Raw genomic sequence first — 13420 nt, forward strand, 5'->3', positions numbered from 1 at the left:
TTAATGCTCAGGACAGTCTAGGCAGGTTTAACAATCTTCTCTTAAATTGGAGTCTATTCTGTACATTTGAGGTGGATTTTTGGGGTCTTTTATTAAATGTGCTTGTCCTGCTCTCTCCCAGCGGGAGGTACCTCTTCCCAAAGCAGTTCTCCTGGCTCCAGCGTTCCCAACTCACCAGCCAGCTCCGGCCACATGCGACCCAGCTCTTTGCACGGCCTGGCTCCCAAACTGCAGCGCCAGTACCGCTCACCCCACCGCAAGCCTGCCGCTAACATGCCACTGTCGCCACTGGCCCGTACCCCCTCACCTACACCTCCGGGCCGCTCACCACAGCGCTCGCCCTCCCCGCTGCCCGCCCACACCGCAGGAGCCTCCGGCACCGCTCAGGCCTTCCCCACCAGGCTGCACTCGTCGCCCCCAATGGTGCGGCCCATCAGCCGGTCCAAGCCCGCCGAGTCGCCCCGTTCGCCGCTGCTCAGGCGTGTGCAGTCCACCGAGAAGCTGTCCACCTCCTACTCGTCCTCTTCTTCTTCCTCATCCTCTTCCTCAGTGGTCCTGGTGCAGATGGGCAGTCTGCAGAAGCACCCAGCCCGTAAGCTGGTGCCTGCAGAAGACGCAGAGGCAGGGTCTGACACCATAAGGCTTGGCCCGGGGAAGAGCAACCTGAAGGACAAACTCTCAGCCATCCGGCAGGACCGGGCCGAGTGGCGGGAGTCCTTGCCAAAGCAGGATGCCATCCATGAGGTGGACTCCTCCGAGGACGATGCAGACGAGGTCTCTGAGGAAAACCAGGCCAGGGGACCTACCTCCCGTCCTCAGAGGCTTGTGGTCAAACCGGAGGACCCTCCTCTAAAAAGTAGCCTCTTGTCATTTTCTCCTGGGTTCCCCTCCACTGCCATGGCAAAGGTGCCACCCTCTACCCCTCTCCCTGAGAGAAGTGCTGGGGCAGCAGTAAAAGGGGCTGCTGGGAAGGGTGTCGGGAAACAGGTGGAGTCTGCTATTAGCGCTCGATTGTCTCTGTTCCCACAGCAACTGACACATGGTGCCTTCTCCTTTACGACCAAAGGCGCCCCCTATAGGCCGCTTCCCGCAGACCAAAACTCCTCCTTGAATGAGGCGAAAGTTACCCAAGAGGTGCCACCCAAGAAGACCACCCCGTCCAGAGATTGGGTGCCCTCAGCAGGTACCAGTGAGGAGAGAAAGAAGACAGACAAGAGGAAGCAGGCTATGAGCACCACAGCCACTCAGCAGCTGGAGCAGTTGGTTTCCCATCCAATCAGCATGGCAAAGAGCATGATGCCACCAGTCCGCATGAGCATGCCCAGTATGAGGGCTTCTGAGAAGTCCAAGGACCTGCAGTCAGTGGCAATGTCACAGTCAAAAAGTAAGGAGCAGAAGCAGGACCAGAGAACCCCAACCGCTACGAGCGTGTCCCTGCCCTGCAGGGACCCCTACACCCTGGCTGGGTCCTACAGGGAGGCTTCCAACCAAGATTCCTTCAAAAGGGAGTCACTCTCAAGACAGCCCCCATTTTCTCCGGACCTGGCTGCCACTCGGGACGGGTGGGGAGCCGCCATGGCTAAGAACCTGAACCAAGCGCCCCCTAGTGGATTAGCTGAGACAGGACTGGCTGTGGAGAAGCGCTTGCAGATGGAGCGGCTCCTACAGACACAGGGCTTGCCGGCAGAGCAAACCAGGAGACAAACTGCTCCAGGTCCGGCATCGAAGTTGCAGGGTCAAACACTCAAGAAAACGTAGCAGCGAGTGGAGAAAAGCCCATTCCGGACTGATTCCCCAAACGCCACCTGCACTCTTAGTATTTTTTTTTATCATTATCGTAATTTTGCAGTTCTCGATTGCTCGGAGACTGTCCTCCCATAGTGATGGATCTTCTGGGGGGGGGGGGGGAGATGGACAGCTCGTGTCCTCTCACTGAGGCCACGTGGATGGATTTTTGGTGGCCCGTTTCACCGACGCTTCTCACGTCACAGACAACGTCAGGCCCTCCATCTGTTCCCGAACAGCGGAGCAGGTTGTGCCTTAATGAACATAATAATTCACGTTCAGCCACCTCCTACTCCATTAGCCACCCCTGGGAGGGTGGGTGTATCTCAGCAATAAAGGAAGCATATGTTTAGCAGTTTACATTACATATACATTTAGCAGACTTCCTGTATAAACCAAGCATACGGAATCAACTTTTTTTCCATTTCCAATGTGAGTTGTTTTTTTTCTTTTTTCATTATAGAGGTTGAATGAACTATTCTTTTTGTATTTGGGACAGAGCTTTTCAAAACTGTTGTTCTGAAGAACTTGTGTGGTTCTGCGCTGTAATGTCTAGGGATTGGTTTTCATGACGGTTTTCAGTTATTTTCATCCAGAGATCCACGGCCCATTGGGTGACACGGTCCTCAGGATATGTCCTTGACCTTCTGGGTGTGTATGGGTGAGCCATTTCATTAGTGGGCCTGTCCTTCCATCATTGAGATAATCATTTAATCGCTGGGATTTTCATCTTACCACCAGGGCAATATTTCTGCAATAGTAATTTCATCACTAGGATAGTCATTTGATTTCTTAAATCGTCATTTAATTACTGGGATAGTCATTAATCAATAAAATAGTCATTTCAGTCAGTCAAAACATGAAGCCTCAGAAAGGCAATTTATTCGTTTTCACCCCCAATGGAGAATCCTTCAGATTGCTGCTGAATATATTCTTTTTTTGTCTGTTTTCTCATCTGTTCCCTTCTAGTTCTATGCTGTAAAACCTTAGTGGTTACTTTTTTAGGTACACCTGCTCTTACACACAAACAACCAATCATGTGCCTCACAGAGCATACAAAGACAAGGTTAGGAGGTTGAGTTACTGTTTGGCTATGCGATGTAATGGATAAGGTGCAGAGTTGGGTACTGCCTGCTACTCTGTAGGGGTGCCTTTTCAAGTGCCCACTGAGTGTGTGTGCTTTTTATATTTACATTCTGCTTGTACTGCTGAGAGAGGTGGCCATCTTGGTTCTTGTACATTCCTCTCGGCCACTTCCTACCGCCATGGCGCGCTTGATTGGCCACACGTCCCTTTGTTTTCTTATTCTGATGATTGCAGTGAGGGGGGGCCACCTGGGACTTGACCCAGCAAGCTTCTGGTTACAAGGCCTGTTCCACTTTATAAATGACAGGCCAGGTCACTTGACTCGTTCTGCTCTTGCATCGTTTCATAGTACCTGCTTGGCTTGTTGGACGCCCACCCCTGAGGCTCATGGCTGTGCGGCGTCAGCGTTTCTGCTGCGACAGACCTGCAGAGGGCAAGAAGCGAGTCACAAATGAGGCACAGGAACGGGAAGGAGTGGAAGCTGAGCACCGCTAATTAGTCCGTGCTGACTGGAGGCCCGAGGACACGGGCAGCTCCCATCTGGCTCTGCTAAGTGCATGCCAGGACGCTACACTGCGATGGTTAGCATATAGATCAATATCCAATTTGTTTGCACCCCGCCTCGCAGATCACGGCCGTAATGAGCAGCAGCAATGCGACATCTCCCGCTCTGTAAGAGGAGACGTTTAACCACTGCCAGTCATGTTTCTGCAGTGTGACACTTCCTCTAGGCGTGATGGCATATGGTCATGTGACACTAGTGGAAAGTGGGGGGGGGCACGGATGGTACATAGAGATGGGAGTAGAGGCAGGTTTGATAAAAAAAAGGCACCAGGATAAATGTAAACAAAAAAATTGCGTCAATGAAGGTGAAAACAGATACACAAGAAACCAGTAGGTCTTGGAGGTGTGTCGGGAGGGTGAAACATCACACTCTACCACGTTCTACCACGATTTTATTCAGTTAGCTCAGTTTTTATTTTCAATTTGAATATAACATTATATTCCACAAAACATTGCAGTCCAAACTCAATGTTGGGCTTTAGGTTGTACAGGAGCTGGCCAGCAGGTCATACTGTGTGGACATGAAGCTGAGACTGCAGGATGAGTTCATGTTTAAGGTGATTAAATCTAATTAAACATCACCAATCTGTTAATACCACAGATAAATTAAATGGATTACAGAGAAATTTCATTTTACATCCCTCTTACAACTTCAGGGAAGCCCAGGGCACTGTACTGGGGAGACCCCGGACAGGATGCCAGGCCATCATTGGGCACAATGTGCCACTTATAATCTTCAGGTTTTCTAGTTTGTTTTTGGAGGAAACCCATGTATCATGTGGAGAGCATGCAAGATGCCCCCATACCCCTAACAGGATCCAGCTGTGCTGCTGTGAGCCGTCAGTGCTGCGTATTGAGAGCCACCATGCTGTCATTAGTTTCTGCTGTATGGAAACTATATGGTAACCCTGAATTATGGGGAATGGCGTGGACCTGGGGTACAGGAGTCACCTAGTGGTACAGAAGTGCAGAGTGGAACCCCAGCAGTTCTCTGGGGAACAGATGTTCCACCCTGAGACTGAAGCACATGTTGCTGGAGGACATCCAAGACCTTCTTGCCACGTCTGAAGCCCACTGTATCCCCCATTTGCACACAGGTTGCTGTCAGTCTTGGAGGGCCTGAGAGCTGGACTCACGGTTTCTGTAGGATGCAAGGGTCGGCCATCTTGTTTATAAACTGACTTAGCTCAGTGCTCTTCAGTGCATGTGTGTAAGGCAGAGCATTGTGGAATAATGGGTGCTGGGGTCTGTTCATTTGGTTACGGCAAGATCAGTGTGATGTTTGATAACTGTAGTAAGTCAATGTTGCCATGAAGCTCTCTTTATTATAATAAATTTTTAAACGAAAATGTGGCTGAATTTTATAGGTTGACCTTTAGTAGTTATGAGACTTAAAAACATGGCTTTGAAGATCGCTTAGCCCTGTCTTGGCTGTGAGGGAAGCTCAGTGGGTTAGGATTCTGTGCCTGTAATCAGGTGGTAGGTTGAAGTCCCATGGAAACACACTGCTGGCGTCTTTGGGCCCTTAATCCCTGATTGCTCCAGGATGGATGATGGTTAACGCTGAGACCCACACACTCGCTCTCACCTGTGTTTGTGTGTCTAATGGAAAACAAGACAGAATTGGTGAAGACATAATTGCTCCATGGGGATGAATAATGTGTCACCGTCATATTCTGTTAATCACAGCCCGGTTTTATCCAGTAAGAGTGAATTAAGTATACAATGGGAAATGCTTTGAATCAGGATGTGACTGACAATGGACATTGGACCACATTACTGCACTGGAGCCCAGCACTTCTCCTCAGCGAGCTGGATAAAAACACCCTTGGCCCGTAGGGCTGCCTGGTCCGAATTCGGGTGGCTGACCAGTCCCTGGATTTCGCTGTGGTGGGGGGGTGTGCTCTTTGGAAGGTTCCCCCCCCCCCGATGGCAAGCCCTGACAGCCGGCAGCGGCGATGATGAATGGCTGCCCTGGCCTACTGCTGACAGCGGCCCTCGCGGCCCACCGTCACGTCACAGCCCGCCCCACCTGCAGGGCCGAGCTGCCGAGCTCTCATTAAGGGCAGCGGGCAGAAAATGAGACACCCCCCAACTGCTGACAGAGAGCAAATGGGGAAGAATGGGAGGGAATGGATTGAGGCAGCGGGCAACGCCAGCGGGGTGCAGAGGTAAGACATGGCTGCTCTCCTTTGTCCTTCAATTGAGATTAACTGGCTGCTTCCTGTCTCCACTTGGAGAAGAAATTGATCCAACAGAAGTGCCACCATATGCCAGAACGTGGACACATGGAGCCAAATCGCACTGGTGGCTCTGAAATTCCCTTTTGATCTGGCTTTTTGGGACGAGGCTCTAAAAGTCACTCTGCTCATTCAATAGCTGTGATTCGAGGGTCACAAAGTTGCAAAACAGCAAGTAAATGCCCCCAGTTAAGGCTCACGGTACTGATTTAGAGTTTGCGTTAGAAATTAATGGATGATATCCAACCATTCACCGATCGGGTTGTGATGGGTCTAGGGCGCGTCCCAGGATGCACAAGGCAGGGGACACGCCGGGCAGTACACTGACACAAGCGTCACAGGGCACAAGGCTTGTTCTCTGCATAGACACAACGGTACACAGTGGTCAAACGACACAATTTTCACCATCAGCCAAGAACGAGTGGTCGACCGCAGCCCTGAACACGTGCTTCCGGATTTTTGTGTCCTGTGCGCGTCAGTTTTTGGGGTTGAAAGTGCAACAGAAACCATGGAACCTTTCAGTGAAAAGCTAAGTGAGGAAATCCACTGCTACCCACAGGATTACAGTCCATGCATTGAGAGAAAACAAGGGCACCGAAATGTGTAGAAATTTGTGCCGTGAAATTGCTCAAATATAAAAGAAGAAACAGCGTAAATCTGAGGGAGGAAATGTGAAATTGTAGCCCCTCCCTCCTCAGTAAGTTACTCTTGATAAAAGCATCCGATAGATGAATAAAATGTATAATGTGATTGATTGACTGATTGATTGATTGAATGATTCATTAACTGAATAGAAGTATTTGCAGAACCGATCGTACTGTGCATGCAAGGCAGGCATTTGCTCACCTCCATTTATGGTATAAACAGAACTGAGTCCATGCGTTCTGCCTGTGACTGCGTCCGCAGCTGAGCGCCCCTGTTTCACTTTGAAGTATAAATGAGCCTTAACACACCCAGCTGCATTGCACTCCAGAAGGATAGGGACACAGTGAGCTTGGCTGGGATTCGACACAACAACCCTGGTGGTGTGAAGCTACCCACTGCGTCACCGTGTTTCCGAGATGCCCAAGAGACAACTTAAGGAAGGTCTTTCTGTCTGCTGTCTTCTGGCCCAAAGCGTGTTAATCTGCATTAAGCATGTTTTAGGATCACTTTGACTAAGGTATCTGGTTTTTATTTGCAATATGTTTTGATAAAATCTCGTCCTTTAAGCCTGGTCTTGAGCTTACTGGAATGCTGGTTAATTACACCCTCAGGGAATTTCACAGCTGTCCATCAAAGTGATAACCAAGGCTGGGTGAAGCTAGCTGCCCTGAGTTATCTGCCGACCCGGTTTAGCGCTCCGTCTCTGAGGCCTTCAGAGGTTAGTGGGGATGTCTGTGGGAGGCAGGTCTTTCAGGGACCGCTTAATGGATTGTAAGCGGACGAGATGAAAACTGACACCCTGACGTCCACAATCTCAAAATCCTCCAAACCTCTGAGACCTGGGGCTTGGTAGTGGGAGGGGCTAAGGATGATCGATGAGGGGACATTGACGTGAGTTGGCAGCAACCAGGATGTCAGCCATAGAGGAAGATGTGAGGATGGTCAACACTAAGGGCATGGAGCTGAACTACAGACCAAAAGCTGGTTTGGACAGTTCCCAAGAGTGGAATCACTGTTGTACCTTGGAGCAGGGTACTGAATTCAGTCAAATATTTGGGTTTATTTGGCTGAATCTATAATTTATTACATTTGCTATGACGATGCCATGTACTGAATGGATGGTCTTGGTTTCTGGGTTTTCCCTCTGAAAAAAAACTTCTGCTTTTACCATCTGCAGTCTAGCACTTAGAAGGACGACCACAGGGAACAGAACTTATAGATGGTTTCATCAGCTGTCACTGCCAACTAGGACCTAGCTCAGGCCTGATCCAGCTGAGTTCACATGGAGTCCAGAGAATGAATGAATAAATCAAAGAATGAATGAATGAGACCTACTAAGGGCCTTGTGGTACATTTATTTGTCTGGAATCTGAAGTGCAGAAAAGCCGTGAGGACTCAGTGAGGTGGAGAGTTGGTCAGCCCTGCTGACTGAGCAGCTGTGTGTACAGTGCACTTCAACATCAGCAATAAGAAAGAGGATAGGAAATAGGAAAGATCCTTTACTCTGAATGTTAATGTGAATCGTGCAAAAGAGACACCTTACCTCACACTATAAAATCATTGTGAAAAGCATATAAAACTATTTTTTTTATGTTTTTAATAGAAATGGAGCAACAGCTTCTTGCTGATTATGAGTCTCAAGGAATCCTAGGTTATTCCCTGAGTTGCACCTGTAGCTTCCTGGATAGGCTCTGGATCCCCGCCACCCAGCATTGGACAAGTTGGTATAGAACATACATCAATATAACAAGCATTAAGAAAGGCAATAAGAAAGTTCTGTCATTACACATGTGAACCACTTGGGGGCAGTGTTCAGTTATCTTGCTGGCTGCTTGGACCCGCGTTTGCCATCAACCCCTTTATAGTAATCAGCATTTGTGTTCTTTCAATGTAACTCATTTTTTGGGGTTGAAAGTGCAAGTTTTGCCACATTATTAAAAGACAAGTCGCTTGCCAGGCAAAAAAATGCTATTTTTAGCCAGTAGTATTTGCAGGAGATATTATGTGTGGTTGCCGCAAGATAAAAGTGTAAATGCTTAATCAGAAATACTGATGTGTTTCAACAACAATAGTGCAGAGGATCATTATTAACAGGACCAAAGCAGAATTTTGTTATACATACTCTTTATATTTACAATTCATGCTTTTGGGTCTTTCAACGGGGTCTTTATTCTTAATCCACTTAGAGCTTGTGGGATGCCTTCAGTGTTTAATGCCGCAAGCGAAACCAACAAAACAAAGGCTCATACAGGCTTGCGGGACAAAGTAATGCGAAAGTGGCCATACATTACAAGATTGTTTTGCAGGAAAAAAGAATTAAACCATGTGTTTGCCATGGATATAACAGGAAATATATATATTAAAATAAATGTATTTATTTGCACATATAGGAATAATGTAGACAGGCAGGAGGCAGGTCACACCCAGCAGGTCACAGGACCCACGAGCAAACCATCCCGTGGGTTGCCATGTTGGACAGGCTCCAGGTAAAACGGGGACCTGTGGTGAGTGGACAAACAGGCCTGGGTTTCTCAGCAGGGCTCTCAGATAGGCGTGCGCTCTGAGGGCCTGAGACCCTGCCAAGGCGGGGGATTATGCAACAGGGCGCTTATGCACCGATGGATGTGTTTGGACGGTGGCCAAACGTCAGCGAGAGGGAGAGGGGGGAGGGAACCGAAGATTTAACCCCCCGCTGCCCTCTGCGTCTGTGGAAAAGAAAAGAAGTTGCTGTACGTCAAAAGTAACAGACTGCAAACTCCCCCGGCGGTTTGTTGACTGATTTGAATGCAAGAGGAGTAACATTTTATATTATAAATGCTAAACATAGCTCCAACACCTGGGAGATGGGACGTTACGTTGAATCCTAAGATTTCCTAATATCTGATTAGCAAAAACGTCTCCTAATGAGTTGAAGTATTACAAAGCTGATATCTAACTGGTAGAGAATTTTACATTTTCCATAATTGGGATGGGAGAGTTGTAATAATACTTAGCCACAGGGAATATTGTGGCTTGAGTGGCAGCGTAACTGGTGTCTTACAGCCCAGGAGTCCTAGGAGGGAACTTCAGTTGTACCTTTAGCCTTTAGCCAGACTTCATCACATAATGAATGCAGCTTTGAATAGTTCTGGCTCATATCTTTCAGGGGAAGATGGATTCTCGGCATTTGGGTTTTGTCGGTCATGTGATCCTGACTACGAGCATGAAGTCCATTAAATGTTTTCCTGTTGAGCAGAACAAAAGTTTCAAGAAACAGGAGAAAGGGTCAGCTACCTTAACATGAGAGTTTTGGCTGTGACACCTGGCTTCTGTTCACTGTGGAGACCAGCAAGATCTTCTGTCTGAAGGGACTCATCTGCAGAACTTCCAGTATTGCACTGCACTCATTGCGGGAAAACAAGGGGGTGCTGGAGGAGGGGAGGAGCTGGTCAGACGTAACAGCTCAGGTGTCAGCTGGAATCCTTGTTCTGGACGTGACTTTGAAATCCTCTTGCAATCAGATAAGTGTCAGGTGACCTGAAACACCTCTTTGGTCAATCCGGTCAGTCCATTAAAAGATTTGAAATGGATTCCGCATCTAGTGTGTGGGGACTTCTCTCGGTGTCTGGCAACCTGAGCCACGTGACGCACACGGTCTGTGACAACCTCATTTATCTCCTGTTGCCTCGCTGGGGGCCTGGAAAATGAGATGTTGGGAGGGAAAATAAGTCATTAAACTGAGAGGAGAGAATGCCTTTGTTTGGGTATGTATGGAAACCATCTGAGAGAGACCTACACATCTATAAAAAAAGGGGGTTTAGGTGAAATAGCTGTGAAGGATCTTCACGGATGGTGCTGTGTGATGGGTCAGTGGGTAAAACCATGATCTTACACCTTTAACCTTCTAGGTTCACTTCTGTCTGTGTGTGTGTCCTCTCTTTTCTCCCATGTGTTTTCTTGTGTAAAGACATTAAACTGGAGTCTCTAAATTAGCCCTTGTGTTTGGGTTTGCCTTTGATGGACTACAAAGGGTGGCCCTAACCTTGTGCCCTGGGATGGGATCAAGGGTGTAGATTTGGGTATGGATGGTACAGACAGGTCTCTACCAATGTTGTGCGAGTGCCTTGTATGTTTGGGGGGGGGGGGGGGGGGGGGGATATGGCTCATCTGATTCCTACCAGGGTTGAAACCAAAGCTACGCTCTTAGATGGATTGATGGCTAGATTCATTCCATTGCAGACCTATGCATTACATCTTGCCCAGGTTCACCACAACCCTGCCCTGGATGACCAGTTACGGAATATAAATGCCTAGATGTTCCTCACTTGTTCTGCCCACAAACGAATCATGGACACAGCTTCTCCATTCACAGAGCTGTTTCTAATGGAAACATGAATGAGAGCAAAAGCAAAGTTTGGGCCACTATAAGGAGCTCCAAAGCTTTCAAGTTTCAGTCAACTGGGGTGAGCTTTGGGGAGAATTTGCCATGATGAAAATCTGCTTTTTATTTAAAGATGTAATCTGAGACAACTTCACAGTATGGTGGGCACAGCTAAAAATACATCTGTGAAATAAGTCAAGGAAAATATGAAAGACTATGGGAGAAATGGTACAATAAGACACTTCCGTTAACCTTCTGGGTTTTGATTTTCGGATTTCATGCAGTCTGTTTGTGTCACACCTCAAACACAGGTTGGGGGCTACAGGAAAGAGACATAGGGAAAGCAAAGACGGGAAATGAGTGGTGGGCAGGATAACAGTGCCCTACCAATTGGGGCCTTGTTTAACTCAGCGGGAACCAATAAAATTGCCAATGCCATGAAGGTTAAACCAATCAGTGAATGACGACAGTGCAAGGCAATCTTTCCCACTGCGGGCACCAATGTCTCTTCCATATCTTGAAAAGAAGTTTCTAAAAACAAAGATATTGTGGAATCTCTAGTGTCAAGGCATTGCGGATCGGTTTCAGTTAAGCCCCCTCACCCCTCCACTGCAGTATTGGAAAAAAATGAAGTCATTCTGATTCAGCGAGATGTAGCACTCTTGGTGACTCGGGTTGATCGATTGATTTGGGGATCACGAAGACTTCATTATGGGTTAGCTGTCATTGACCTGACCTTCCATTCAGAGCTACTCTCACTGCAAAAAAAACCCCAAACAGACTTGCTGCCCATGGTCCTGCGTCTCGCCAGTGGCTCAGTGAGAAAGCTGTGATTGACCCGTTGACCAGTCTCTCCGAGCCGTTTGATTGGATTACGTGAGGGATTATTTATAGTGTGGAGCATGTGGATGAGTCAAGCTTTTTGTGTGTCAAAGCTAAAATGTGGCGAACATGCCCCTGTAGGATATTCAGCTGAAAAGGGAGTGGGAGGGGGGTATGCACTGGTTCCAGCTGTGGTTCAGCTGTGTGCTGGCTGAGAGCTCTCATGCTCACACTTAGTTCCACAAAGCTGTACTCAACCACAGCAGGGCAGATATCTCACAGCGGGGAACTGGACCCCTGTCAGACAGGGTGGGAGAGGCAGAGGTGCCGACCGGAGGGGGCAGATTTTACAGGACCATCGATCACTGTGACCAAACGGCTTGAGGCTGAGCTGCAGAACTTATTACACAGATTTGGGGGGAGGGGAATGTGGCTCCTGGGTGTCACCACACAGACTTCCACCCCAGCAGAGGGGTGAGGGGGCAGAAGGGTCAGAGTGGAGAGTGGGGCGTGATCCTCAGGAGAGCTATAGGGATCAGTATCCAGCAGGACTATAGCCATGAGTGTCTGCAGGCGTTACATTTGGAGATCCTCTGTCAGAATAGGCTGCTCCGACATCAGCTGATCATTCCTTCACTTCTCCCATAACTGATTAACTTTTGTTTTTCTTTCGACCCTGAGTCCCCACCCGCTCCCCCCCCCACCCCCCCCTTGAAACAGCCCTGCACCCAGCTGCTTGTTTTCCTGTTGCACTGACTGCCTTCTGCGGTCGTTACTCCCTACGACTATGTGCTGACCCAAAAATATAGACCCCTGCTTGTTCCTGCAGCCTTGTGGCTTATCGCCCGTGACGGCAGCAGCCGAAGTAGCACCTGCGCAAACCAGAGTTCTCCAGTGCGACGGCGTCGCCCCATCTTCATGTGTGAGCGCCACCCATCACCCATTACGGAATATTCCGGAAAAAAAGTAATATGTATGTGCTTAGATGAATGAAGTGTAGATGTGCCGCCGACGGTGGGCTCTGCTGTGTGTCATTGCCGGCACTTTCCACTATGCTCCGTGGGTGAAGCAGGCGCGTGACCTCAGCCGCCGTTTATAGAATGTGAAGGAACACAGTCGGCCATCTTGCAGCTTGGTCACAGTCGGGGGAGCACTGCCCTGCTCTTCCTGTGGAAGATTACACCCTACTCCACCCCCCATACTAACATCCTGCCACAGCGGTACAAAACGCACAACACTGCTTGTGCGGGGTGGTGCTACTTAACCTTACCATCCTCCCCTCTTGTAGTGACATCATGGCCCCGAGTGGTCCTGAATGTAGACACGTAGTTACCGTGTTATTTTTATGAATGACTGCAGACAGAAAAATCCTTGTTGAACGTGGAGCTTTGGTGACGCACAACCAGATGCTAATTCCAGCAGCTCCTAAAGACGCTCTAAGTAAGTATCTCAAAGCCAGAATTCCTCGCATAGCATTTCATGGTTTGCTCACTTCCTGTTTTGTCCTAAGTAAGTACAACGGTTGATAACATCTCCTTCATCTGTGTCTCGACATTGCTGTAGTTTGACTGGAGTGCATCACAGATCCCCAAGCTGCAGTCAGAATCCATGCTCGCTGTTTGTGTGCACTTTGCACTCTGCATGGGTGTCGTTTCCCCTGGGTACTTTGGGTTTCCTCCCCCAGGCCAAAGACGGCCAGGGAGATGATTCTCGGTTTGGCGTGTCAGAGTGTGCTCCAAGAACCCATCCAGGCTGCCTAATACCATGATTCTCTTCAGATCTCCCATTCTCCCATTTTCCTCCATCATCACCCCCCAGATGGTACAATCCCCTGAATCACCCCCCGCCCACACAGGCAGGCACACTTTAAGACTTACCTCTCCTGGTTTATCAGTTACTGCACTTTGGCAATGCCATT

The 13420-nt window shown here is 48.6% G+C and overlaps 1 protein-coding gene across 1 annotated transcript in view; it reads left to right on the forward strand.

Annotated features, from left to right (window-relative positions):
- Positions 1–5656, forward strand: part of LOC125716947 (microtubule-associated serine/threonine-protein kinase 2-like) — a 47979-nt gene extending 42323 nt beyond the window's left edge. Inside the window, exon 29 of the mRNA XM_048989812.1 lies at positions 122–5656. Coding sequence (XP_048845769.1) covers positions 122–1758 — 1637 coding nt within the window. The 3' untranslated portion in view covers positions 1759–5656. The remainder of the gene's footprint in view (positions 1–121) is intronic.
- Positions 5657–13420: the final 7764 nt, after the last annotated feature.

Source organism: Brienomyrus brachyistius, chromosome 21 (genome assembly GCF_023856365.1).
Source record: "Brienomyrus brachyistius isolate T26 chromosome 21, BBRACH_0.4, whole genome shotgun sequence".
NCBI lineage: Eukaryota > Metazoa > Chordata > Actinopteri > Osteoglossiformes > Mormyridae > Brienomyrus > Brienomyrus brachyistius.